The sequence below is a fragment of the Cupressus sempervirens genome, chromosome 1, assembly GCF_028749045.1.
Source record: "Cupressus sempervirens isolate cs-2001-9-10 chromosome 1, ASM2874904v1, whole genome shotgun sequence".
Classification (NCBI taxonomy): Eukaryota; Viridiplantae; Streptophyta; class Pinopsida; order Cupressales; family Cupressaceae; genus Cupressus; species Cupressus sempervirens.
The window spans coordinates 349,541,640-349,554,564 of NC_143118.1; the positions used below are offsets into that span (position 1 = coordinate 349,541,640).

Sequence of the window (12,925 nt, forward strand, 5' to 3'; positions counted from 1 at the left end):
TAGAAAATCACATTATAAACTTATTAAGCTTACATCATCAATTCAACTAAGATATAATTAATTTTACTCATCCATTTTTGAAAATAATTTTTAAAATTCAAAATTGAAATTATTTAATCAATTAATAAAAGTTGCCATATTAATTTATCAATATAAAAATTCACCATATATAATTTTTTTCAATAATATGAATAAATACGGCCTTCTCAAAAACATATTTTTCCAAAATAATAAATACCATTATAAATAGATTTTAAATTCACATTTAAAAATAATAAATACCATTATAAATAGATTTTAAATTCACATTTAAAATGTTTTTATTGAGAAATAATAATTATTTTCTCTTAACTTTCAATTAAATTATGTTAATCTTCAACAATAATATTTAAAAGTCTATTTAATTATTTTTTATTGTTTGTGAAAATTAATTATTATTATGTGCTCCTCCCTCATTAGAGACTTACAAGTTACTCTTGTGTTGTAGACGCTTGCTTATAAAAAAATTTCAATTTTATTTTATGCTAGAAAATTTCATTTATTTAAAAATAAATAACAATAATAAAATGTATAATTAATGTTGTGTGTGAACATCTAGTTTTAGTGGTCTTCCAACGTATTTAACTACTTCCAAAGTGTACACTCTAGACTTCACAAGAAAAATGCCTTCGGATAATTAGGGTAAACTCATTGACTTCGTATTTACTTTCCGAGGTCAAAAAAGGAGAACGGAAAATGAAAACCCACATAACCGAAAGCACAACTCCGCGTAATCAACATAAAAAATACATGACCATACGTCCCATGCCCAAATGTCAGCCTTTGAAAATGCTCGCAAAATATCCTCCCATAAAGAAAATAAAAAATTAGAACAATATCCAGGCTGGCATCCATTTCCTTTACGCTCCACTCGCCATCAACGGCGTGGATGACTCCTTCCTTCAACGTCAGCCGTCCGATGAGAGGCGCACGCGCCTTGGAAACACGAAGACCGTTAGGAATGGTGTCGCAGTCATCACACTTGTTAGAATGGGTCTTGTCCTAGTTGTACACGATGACGTGTCACCCTCCTCTACCAAAAAATGCCTTTATTCCGATGCCTTATGCCTCCTTACGGTGCTCTTCTTTACGCTTCTTCCCTTTGCCCTATAAATGTCCAGAGGCGGGAACTAGCATTTCACAAGCTAAGGTTATTTGTTCGAAATCGCTGCGTTCACTGTTTTCGTCTGCGCAATTAGCTTCCTACAGAAAGAGGTTAGGATTCGATCTGTTTCTTCTTTCTTTTTCAGGCACTCTGCTTTGTTATGTCGAGCGAGAAATAATGTGGTATTTTTAGGACTTTCGAGATCTGATGCGAAAGTAGTGTTTGTAGTGAAAGGCAGTTTGATTTGGCTTGTTGTGAAGTTCATGCTATTTTTGGCTTCTGGTGCTTTTAAGCGTCGGTGCCATAGCGAGTTGCAGTGTGTTGTTTTCTTCAGAAAAAAGGGGAAAAAACATTTTCAAATCATCTTGTATGTTATTGCGAATTTGGCTGTGTCATGTTCTCAGCCGACAATTGTTTAATGATGCTAGGAGCGTTTGGTCTAGATCTATGAAAATTTTACCTCTGTGCACAGTCAACCTATGCTGCTCTACACAGTTAATTTTTTTTAAAGCATCTTAAATCTCCGACATATTGTATGCTTGATTATTACTTGTTTTCGCGAGCAATTTTGTACATTTTGCTACGCGGATAGTACGGATTTGTGTTTCGTTTCTTCATTGGAGTTTTAGGTGAAAACTAAAAGAATTTGTGCGTAAGCTGTGTGGATACATCAGCTTAAGTGTATTCAACTGCTTAGACTATTAGGCAATGGGATAGGCTCTATTTAAAGAGTTTCGCGTTTAAAATTCTCCCTATTTTTATGCAATTCGTTAAATTAAGTAGGCTTTAGGATCATTTTGTCTTTATTCTTCGAGATCTGTTCTTAATTGTTCTTCTAATCCGGGAACATTATGTTGCGAACTCTCGAGCTAGCGTTCTGGTTCTCCTTAAAGAATAGGGTTATTTATATGCATATGCTAAGGCAATACATAATAACCTTGCGAAAATTTTGAAAAATGCTTATGCATCCATTTGAATTGTTTAGATCTAAGCTTATAAAGCCCCTAGAGCGGTGCAGAATTTGTTCCAAGCTCAGATACTTGTCTCAGCCATGGTAGGTTTATTGCTGGAAAGTGACGTACGGTATCATGCAGTGATGCTTTACAAGTTGCAATGAATAGTTGGGATTAGTATCTCAGTTCTCTGTTGTTCAGATATATGAGCAATGTTGAATTGTATGAATAGGCGATGAAGGCAGATCTGATTCATCTCTGGTCGTTTTTAAAAATTAATGAACGTATTGCTTCAGTTATCTTTGATTTCGTGAAGACTCCTTTTCTTTTTCCAGATAGTTTGTAGTTGTTTTCTCCATATACGGTTTATAGAGCATTAGTAAAAAGGTCCAGTTACGTTTGTTGTTTGAGGGGAAGCATTAGTAAAAGGGTTGAAATATATTTGTTGTTTCAGGGGAATTGGGAATTTTGGTGTAAAATATTGTAGGAAGGTGTGATTTGAATTTATTCCATTCTTAAATTAGATATTACTGTGAATAATTATGCACAACGTTTTATCGTATTGTTATTTGTTGCTTTTGAAAGGAGTTTTGAGCGATTAAGCTGTGCTCATATTTTGGAGTATAAGCAAAATGTCATATCTCTGCCACAGTCTTGCTTTCAAAAAATGATGCAAGTATTTAATTTTAAGTTAGGCAAATGTCTACGGATGTGTGCATACACATTATGGTTTAGGTGCAGATGTACATGCAGAAGTATCATATTTTTTAAGCTCCAGGGAATTTACCCTGAAGAGGTTGACATTTTAGATTCTATTAAGAGTTCTTGATATTCAGCTTCCTGGCCTCTGCCAGTTGAATAATTTTGAAAATTGGGTGTCTTTGTAGGATTTCTATAGTCAAATTGGTGATTCCCAATCCGAAATTCCCTTGTTGGCTGACTTCAAATGAATGGGATGCATCATTTGCATTTACTTTGATATCGTTAATTTTTCCTGGTTAACTTGCTATAATATTTTCTTCTTGTTATAGGTAGGCTGTCGGATATTTGAAACAGATTTAGTATAATATATTTTTGCAAGGTGTGGATTGTGCATTAGTCCAACTGTGTAAGTCAGGATTTGCCTTATGAAAGAGATCTGTGTCCGAGTGATTGATATGAATGCACTGCATTGTGATATTCCAATGTGTAAATAGCTTGCATTTACGTTATATATTTCTGGCAAGGTGTGGTTTTACGTATTAGTTGAACTCTCTTAAGTCAACATTTGCTTTATGAAAGAGTTCTGTGTTAGAGATTGATGTGAATGTATTGTCCTGATATTCTAATAAGTAAATAGTTATTTTATTTATTTTTATTACTGTTTGCACATTTGTTTCCTTAATGTGTGTATGTATTTTCTGTTGTTGATATTAATCTGTTACATCAAACGTGGATTAATGCATATGCAGGATGTACAATTACATTGGCATTTTGGGATGAAAGTGCCCTTGACTTGTTAGGTGTTGTTGAGCCAGTTTACATGTCTGTTTGCATGATACACAAGATTTAAGTGTTCTAAGATGATTGAATGAAGCTAGAATGGGTTTGTTTGTATGGACGGGATGCATTCACATAATTAATTTTTAGCTCTGTGAGTATTGTCTGATTTATTTATTTATTTTTAGTTTTGTGGCAATTGATGTGGGCTAGTTTTTGTAGAGGTCGCACTTCTATGCTCTCAAATCTCAAAATATATAATTTTGTTTTGAGAATTACTCAGGAAAGTGTGAAATTGTAAATACATGGTGAGTTTTTGGCTGGTTTAGAGTCTTAGCTTGTGCTATTAGAACAGATTCTCCAATTTAGGCTGTAATTTCTTTTCTATTTAACATATGAGAGAATGCTTAGGTGAATTTGGATACGATGGTTTGTTGTTGCAAATGAATTTAGCTTTATTTGTCGTACAGTGGGGTACAGTTCTATCATTTACACTGTGAAATTTGAAAGATTTGGTTTAGGAATAAATTTATATGCAATATGTGTGTCCTTCCAATCTGTGATTATGTATGTCTTTTGTGTGCAACTTCATTGCATGGTGAGGAAGTGTATGAGTAATCTAGATGCACATGTTATCCAGTAAATATGGATATCTTACAGTGGACAGCAGTTGACTTTTGCACATCATATTTGTGTACTGAAGTATCTGTTTGTGTTTGACAGTGAGTGCCTTAGGGTTTATTGATACGATCTTTGCATGTATAGGGATGAAATCTTGACAGAGATTACCCTTTAGGGCCTTAGGCTCTAGGCAGTGGATGATCCAATTTTATTCAATTTAAACCTTTCAGCTTCACTTCCAACTTTGATCCTTTAGTGGTGCGCTTGATGCTGTTACTTGATATGAGGATTATGTTAAAAGTACTATGGATTGGAGTTTTAGGAGTTATTATGTCTTGAATGCCTACCTGGGTTGGTGGTATTATAGCTTCTTTATACAGTACCAAAAACATAAGTGGCATCCTTAATATCTATGCCCATTTCTGTTATGTGTAGGTACTACTCTACACTTCTAGCTTTGTTGTTGTTTCTCTCTACGGTAAAGAAGCTTGGGCAACTATCTATTTTCTGCAAGACATTAGTGGTATGCTTTTTGAGCTCCAGGTTTCTATCCATGTTTATTTTGCACAACTGATCAGATTCTGTCGGCCTTGGGGAGTCTCTTTTTATATCTCCAACATGTAGTATGAGTCACTTGGTCCTGCTGTAGATGTAGACTGTTGCTGAAGCCTAGTGCCCTCTCCAGTAGTGACCATAATGGTTGGTCAAGAAATCTTTCTCCTTCTGATTTGAAATGCTCTCCAAAGGTTTATTTCTCCTATGTGGGGTAGAGGTGGTCTTCCATTTTGGCTGCTAGACTGCAAAAAGGTGCCAAACCAGCTTGAGCTTGTGATTAGACCTGCTTTAAATGTGACTGCTTCATTTGCTATTTTCTTCGAACTCACTGTTTGACATGGCAGTTGTACGTGGCAAGACATGGCCATTGTCATGCTCAACTGATAAATATGCTGTTGAAGTATTTAAATTGTATGTGTACATTTGCTTGTAGTGTCCTATTCCTGAAAATTTGAAATGAGTGCTTCAAGCAATCATTTGCACCTTTCAAAAGCCTTCCTAATTTTGTACTACCTTTTAATTGGCATGTCATATATCTTTTATTTTTAAGTTTTTAGCTGCAAATGATAGCTCAAACAGTCAAAACTTTTATTACAGCATATTTTAGGAGAAACCTGACAGTGTAGAACTAGGTAAAGTTATGAAATATTACACATGGCTAGTTCTTCATTAAGGCATTCACAAATCTTTTGATGTCTTCCAAACGTTTTGGACCCACAGATATATTGTCTACCATTTATGTTCCCTGCCGCTGGTTACTTTTTATTTTTAATTGTGCTCAAACAAGTCCTTCAACCTTGATCTGTTCTATCTTTTGTTACACTCGTTCAGATCATTTACACAGCTTCTTTATTATTCAACAAATTAGATTGTAAAATTGTAGCTTGTTGAAACAGATCATATTTTATATTTATATTGAGTAGTTTCAACTATTGCAAATTCATTATAATCACTGATCTTCCTCTTGGTATTGGGAGTCAGAAATATTCAATGAAACTTTCATTGTTTTGCATGTAATTATGGCCTGAATGAGGTTTTTTCTCCTGTTGCTTTTAAAATATGAAGTATATTCATTTTCAGTTAAATTAGTTATAGCATTTATCCTGTTACTAACTATTTAGTATTTACTAAAAGTGAATATTTAGAATATGATTCTCGTATCAACAATTTTTTGCGTATCAACAGGTAATGACATATATTGAATGTCCTATATTTCCATGCAGGATCTGATTCAATTCAAGCAAAATCAGTGGTTGATTGTTGCTAACAAAAGGGTTATTGGAGGCTTACTTATTTCCCTCTCTAAATAGGGAATTTGCTTAAGCGTTACTCTTCAACGTCAACGTAAGTTGAAACAAAGAAGCTTATGTCACAGGATTCAGAAATGGCTCCCCCCAGTATCAATGCTGCAGGCAACGGATTTAAGGATTCATATCCTCATAATCCACCTTTGAACGAAAGAATTCTTTCATCTATGTCTCGGAGGTCTGTTGCTGCACATCCTTGGCATGATCTTGAGATTGGTAAGGTCCTACATTTAGTTTTTGATCATTTCTGTTTAGATGAACATTTTAATCAATACTCTAGCATGGACAATGTCAACATTAAGAAGTTTTCATATACAGTCTCATTCCAGTAGCATTCAATTATAGGTTGTTGTTGGATTGCATGGACAATGTCACACTTGTGTATGCTAACAATAATTCATAAGTTTGAATAAGTTGAAAGGTGTGAGTGTTTTAACTTTACACTGCATGTGTGACATTATCTTTTAATGATGAACACTTTGGTTGCCAATAAGCCACTTCCATTTCAAATCTGTATGGGATTTATAAAATCTTACTCCTTTGGTTATTCTCTGATTTCCAATTATTGTCCGGCTTTGAAAAGTAACATGAATCTTTTTTGTCTTGTGGTATTTTCACATTTTCTTTTCAAACCAGGAAGGAAGTCCATTCTAATGTTCTTTTTACATGTATCTGTAAGACAGGAGTCATTAGTAATTTGCAATTTTGCAATTTTGCTATGATTTTATACTTAGATATATCATTTTAATCTCTTTATGTTGAACATCTGGATGCAGGACCTGGAGCTCCTGCAGTTTTTAACTGTGTAAGTACACATTGCATTGCAAGATAGCAGTCACTTTATTCTTTGGGATTGTATGCCTTGCTCCTGTTATACTCTTTGGGAGATGTTATTCTTGATCAAATTATTGTATAAATAAATCTACTTGAAAATCTGCTCCAAAAATTCACTGTTTTTGGCTGGAGAACCTTCTCATCATCTTATGTTTAACTGTTACTTGATCTCGGCAGTAGCCACAGTTATTTGCACACTTCTATCTTTCATCCTTGATAAGCTCTTGACCTTATACATAGGGCTGTAGAATGCTTCTTAGGATTGAATTAAACAGTTGAATTTTGCAACATTTGCAAAATATTCATCAAGCAGTCCCAATTTTATCAGATTTCTGATAGAAGCGACTGATTTCTTGGATTCTGGTTATTCCTAAAATAGTCTCGACTTTTACTTCCTTTTGCCTTTTATATTATTAATTTGTGATTAATTTCTGAGGAACCCCATCTTTTGGTATCTTATTTGTCCTGTTCATAGATCAATTAAATGCTTGTTTTCCAAGGATTAATCCCTAGGTTTTCTATCTTGGGTATAAATATTAAAATTTGTATTATCTGTCATTAGTAGTATATTTATATTGATAATGGAATGTTGATGTGTGATTACTGGCTAAATATTTTTGTTTGTCAATAATTAGGAGGCTAAGATGTTTTCTCTGACATTCTAGGTTGTGGAAATTGGAAAAGGAAGTAAAGTGAAGTATGAACTGGACAAAAAGACTGGTCTCATCAAGGTAAGCTTTGGTTACTTTGTAACCTGAAAATTTAGATTTCTTGCAGTCATCCCTTCTTCACATTAATAGTATGTGTACTCTTCCATCTTAGGGTCACTAATTTTTTTCCTATGATTTATATGTAGGTTGATCGGATTCTGTACTCATCAGTTGTTTATCCTCATAATTATGGGTTTATCCCACGAACACTGTGTGAGGATAATGATCCATTGGATGTACTGGTGCTCATGCAGGTAATGCAGATTCCATTAGTAATAACTATAAGCATTACTCATTTATTCGTCTCTCTCATGTATTGTTCTAATGTGATATCCTATGAAGTTCTTGCCTTCATTATGTAGATCATTTGATGTTTACTAATTGTTTTTAGTTTGATTCAATCCATACCTGCATGTGTGTAAAACTAAATATTCTTATGTATTGTTTGATTGAGATCGAAGTGTCGGATTTTAGATATTTGTGATTAAAGAAAATTACGTTTTGTGTAAATCAACAGGAACCTGTTCTTCCAGGATGCTTTCTTCGTGCTAGAGCAATCGGTCTGATGCCTATGATTGATCAAGTATGTATCCATAATTTAGTGCAGGAGAAGTGATCCTTGGGTTCTTTTGTCAATTTTCTCACAGGCTGGCCGGACTAAAATTCTTTATATACTGTCAACTGAAAAATATCACAGGGGGAAAAGGATGACAAGATTATTGCTGTTTGTGCTGATGATCCTGAGTTCCGTCATTACAAGGACATCTCAGAGCTTGCTCCTCACCGTTTACAAGAGATTCGGCGCTTCTTTGAAGATTGTATCCTTTACTTAACAAGAATACTACTGTACTGAATGCTTTCGATTTTTTATATTTTAGTGATTAAAGCTATCTGTTTTTCAAGACCACAATTTTTCTTGAGGTTTTTCTTGACAGCATTATAGACAAGAAAAATGAAAACAAAGAAGTTGCTGTGGATGCATTTCTTCCTGCTTCAACTGCTGTTGAAGTTATAAGACACTCAATGTAAGTTTACATACGCTAAAGTATTATTGGGTTATGAATATGGTATGTAATTATATATTAACTGATACAATTTAGCTTGAGAAGTAGGACTGAGAATCTGAGGTTTGCTTTGTGATTTTACAGGGACCTGTATGCAACATACATCGTGGAGAGTCTGCGACGATGAGGCATATGTGAACTACCCTTTCTGAAGCAATTCGAGTAAAGTTAAAACAAACTAAGTACCAATCAAATTAAAAATATAATATGATAAAATACAAATTAGAATTTTTTTCCCTTCCAAGTATGGTGGTACAGAGTATTACCTATACATTGTAATGTTTTGATAATTGTTGATGAGTGTGGGAAGACATGTCTGATAGGCTCCTTGTATCTTCTGAGGACCTAGGGACATGTAATGTATTTATTTGATTTTGTACCGGCCGAGTACAGTATTTTTTTTCTATTTTGCAAAGGTGAAATTAATGCAATGAAGTCTCCTTGCTTTGTTGAACGGTGCCTTGATAGTGAAGGCTAAAAGCCTGTTATATATAATTTCGATAGATTTAATTTTTGTTATATGCAAAATTGAAGTGTTTACTGTCTTTGTAACCTTTTTTTTTTGTTAGTGTTCTTTTTGCTGCTTGACTTCTAATTAAATTGTCTGCTCAATTTATTCTGCACACACTTACTTTTTGACCAAGATCGTTCTTAATAATCAATGAATATGTAATCTCAATTTTGTATAAATTATGTCCTAACAATTCATGTGTATTATAAAATGATAAAAGTTAATCAATTAACTTCTATATTGCTCCCTCAAGGGAATGCTTCTTAATTTTCTCAATTTGAAATTTTCATTATAATTGCTTTCTTCCTAATGATGATGAATTTAAATTAGTCACTATGATCAAGAAAATTAGTATCTTGATGTTGTTTGTTTATCTTAAATAGTTACTTAATTATGATATTGCTATTAGAATTTAACTGTGTGATTTTTGAGTCAAATTCATTGACCTATATTTCATGAGTAGTGATTCAACATGAATCCATCTCTCATGAGAATAAATGGAACACTTAGCATTCATTGGATCTAGGTGATGCTCACAGGGATGAAGCACTGGGACTTCTCGGGAGGTCACCCATCCCAGTACTACTCCAGCTCAGCATGTTGAATCACTACTCATGAAATATGGGTCAATGAGTTTGACTCTAAAATCACATAGTTAAATCTTGATAGCAATATCATAATTTGACTTGCTGTGGAAATTATCTTCTAGTTACTTAATATCAAGCCTAGTTGTAATTATATTATTCATCTTTATACCTTTATTATTATATTAAATTTGGCTGGTTTTACAATATGATGGCTATTTATTATAAATTAAAGTTGTATAAGATCTAGATATGGAATTTAAGATCATTTTGTTATCTAGATAATTTAAGCAAAAGACCCTTTTCACCTACACCTTTGTTTTCGGGGTTGTTTACCTCTTTATTGCGTCACGGTAAAATATGTTTTATTATTATTTCTTCAAATTTATCAACTATGATTAGTTTAAAGTTGAGAATTCAATTAGGAGTTTTCCTTTTCCTTAATGCATTTAGATTAATTTGTGTCATCTCCTATAACTAGTTTATTAATGCCTAATTCTCTACTAATATTTAAACCTTTGATCATAACCTCTAGTTGTGCTCGATTATTAGACATTACCCCTAGAGGCTTAGCATGTTTGATCAAATAAGAACTTTTATTCGAGTTGATAATACACCCTAAGCCAACGAGACCTAGGTTACCTTTAGAAGCCTTGTTGAAATTTAACTTTGCCCATCCTTTTTGGGGAGGTTCCCATTTGTAGTCTTCCCTTGCTAGTTTATTTGATTTTTGATAAGTTGGTGGATTGAATAGTTTGAACTTGTCCTTGCGCATCTTTGCATCTCATATAGTAAAAGTCCCTTGTATATATTTAGGATATTATTATTAGCTACCTCTATAATATTAGCCTCCACCTTGTTAGGGAAGTTTGTTAAATCTATCTTTTTATTGTAGAATATGCTTCTATTTCTTTCTTTCCATAATTCCCATAGGAGAATGGACATATTTTCCATTGGTTATCATAAACCTTGGATTCCCTCTAATTATGGAAGCTCCTTGGAAGGTTTGATAGATTTTCATGAAATGTTGTTTGTCACTTTAGTTGGCAATGGTATGGACAACAATACATCAAATGCTCAATTGTTTTAGAATGGTTTTCACATAATGGACATCTTGATGGGCCCTCGAAACCCATTTTGGTAAATTTGTTTGTTAGGATTCTTTTTTGTATGGCAACCCAAAGAAAGATTCTCGCGTTTGGAAGGCATGTTGAATCCCAATGCAGGTTAAGGGAATATCTATGTTTTCTCACTGTTGGGGTTTTAAAATATTTTCATAGCTTATCTTAACTTCATAATTTCCATCCTTTGAGGCTACCCATATTAATTTTTGTCTCTTTCTTTGTGACTGACTTGTCTTTTGTTTAGAAATTGAGTGAAAGTGATTTGTTCCTATGGTAATAGAGCTGTGTCTTCTATGGGTTTCCATTGTCATCCTCCATACTAGTTATCATTTACTTTAATTTGATAATCACAAACTCAATGTCCTTAGATAATAGTTAGGATAAGATAGATAAGATAAGATAATTTTAATAATGTCCAACAAAAGATCACAACATGGGTCTATGGGACTGGAAACTTACACCAAGAAGAAAGCAGACAAACGGTAAATTACAACTATCTTCTCATTGGGTGGTAAATTACAACTATTTGGAGAAGAAAGTCCATCCAATGAATCTTCCTAAAACAAAGTGTCTTGGCCTAGCTTGATATACCAGGCTAGGTTATTTGCTATTAAAGGGTGACATTTCATCATAAAATTCCAGTTTCTAGATCCTTCTGGAGGGTTTCTAGTTCGGAACAAGGAAAGGGAGTTGGAGTTGTTGAAGTATTTATGAAATCAAAATTTAACCCATTTAATATAACGTTCTTTGTACATTCTCTATAATAATTTGCTCCTAAACCTTTGTCCACGAGCTTAATTTTTTAATTCCAAGGCCTCCATATTCTTTAGGTGTACAAATATTATCCCATTTTATCAAAACTCATTTTTTCTTATCTGCAATACATTGCCAAAAGATGTTTTTTTACTTTAGAGCCTAATTTCTTTTGAGCTTTTTTGGGCAAGGGAAGACAAGACATTTGATATATAGGAATGATCGATAGAATTGCTTTGATTATAGTTGTCCTTGTTTTAGTTAACCATTTTCCTTACCAACTCTCCATTTTCTTATCTATTTTCTCCATAATCACATTCCTAGTTTTTCCTCCTCTAACTCTTTTTTCTAGCTGGATTCCAAGATATTTACATGGAAAATTTCCTTTACAATATCTCATTATATTGCAAATATTTCTCTCTGTTTCATCATTGATATTAATAAAGAAAATTTCTGATTTGTTTGCATTTCCTTTTTGGGTCGATGCTTCCTTATAAATTTCTATTATTTGCTTGAAGTTTTGAGCCTATTCTAAGGTGTTTTCTCTTGGTAAAACAATGTCATTAGCAAATTATTGGTGAATTATTTTAGGGACTTCCTTTGTTACTGTAATGCATCTAACCTTTCCTTTTGTTTGTGCTTTTTTTTATGACTTTGCCAAATGCTTCAACCATAATGATGAAGAGGAAAGGTGATATTAGGTCCCCTTGTCTAATACCTCTCGAAATATTGAAGAAACCTTTAGGTGTACCATTTATGAGTAGAGAAATTTTGTGTGTTGAAATACAATTATATATTAAATTTATCCATTGAGGAGAGAAGCCAAAGGCTTGGATTATTTTGCACAAAAATCTCCAATCTACTTTGTCGTAGGCTTTTGGATGTCTAACTTCATTAACATACATGATTCTTTATTAATCTATACAAAATGAATTAATTCTTGAATTAAGATTATACCATTGAGAATTGATCGATTGGGAATGAAGCCTGTATGTTCTTCAGAGATGAGTTTTGGCAAGACATTTTTATTAAATTTTGTTGGCTAATGCTTTAGATAGAATTTTATAGATGGTATTGCATAAGGCTATAGGCCTATAATCTCTTGGATCATCAAGATTAGTTTTCTTCAAAATTAATGTTATAAAAGTGAAATCTTGAAAACCATCAGAGTCTAGAGATTTATCTGAATTGAGTTGGAAAAGAGCTTCTTTTATTTCCCCATTTTGCAAATTTCTTATTTAGATCTTTACTTTCTTCTACAATGAGTTATTTAGGAATTGAACATA

General features: G+C 33.3%; 1 protein-coding gene across 2 annotated transcripts; it reads left to right on the forward strand.

Moving 5' to 3' along the window:
* Nucleotides 1-1,179: 1,179 nt before the first annotated feature.
* On the forward strand, nt 1,180-9,121 carry LOC149577669 (soluble inorganic pyrophosphatase-like). 2 transcript variants are annotated; one of them, XM_089824949.1, is made up of 9 exons: nt 1,180-1,254; nt 5,976-6,275; nt 6,836-6,864; nt 7,559-7,624; nt 7,750-7,857; nt 8,121-8,186; nt 8,301-8,421; nt 8,547-8,628; nt 8,752-9,121. In XM_089824949.1, exons 2-9 carry the CDS (start codon nt 6,119-6,121, stop codon nt 8,792-8,794), a joined length of 672 nt encoding a protein of 223 aa, XP_089681075.1. In that variant the 5' UTR covers nt 1,180-1,254; nt 5,976-6,118; the 3' UTR covers nt 8,795-9,121. The 2 variants fall into 2 exon arrangements, with proteins under 2 accessions (XP_089681075.1, XP_089681083.1); XM_089824957.1 differs by lacking the exon at nt 1,180-1,254 and adding an exon at nt 3,549-3,730.
* Nucleotides 9,122-12,925: the final 3,804 nt, after the last annotated feature.

Excerpts from the sequence above, each read along its gene's own strand:
- LOC149577669 (XM_089824949.1), top strand. The coding sequence starts at position 6,119 with ATGTCACAGGATTCAGAAATGGCTCCCCCCAGTATCAATGCTGCAGGC. Across the intron at positions 6,276-6,835 it reads TTGGCATGATCTTGAGATTG|GACCTGGAGCTCCTGCAGTT; the intron begins GTAAGGTCCTAC and ends ATCTGGATGCAG. Across the intron at positions 8,629-8,751 it reads GAAGTTATAAGACACTCAAT|GGACCTGTATGCAACATACA; the intron begins GTAAGTTTACAT and ends GTGATTTTACAG.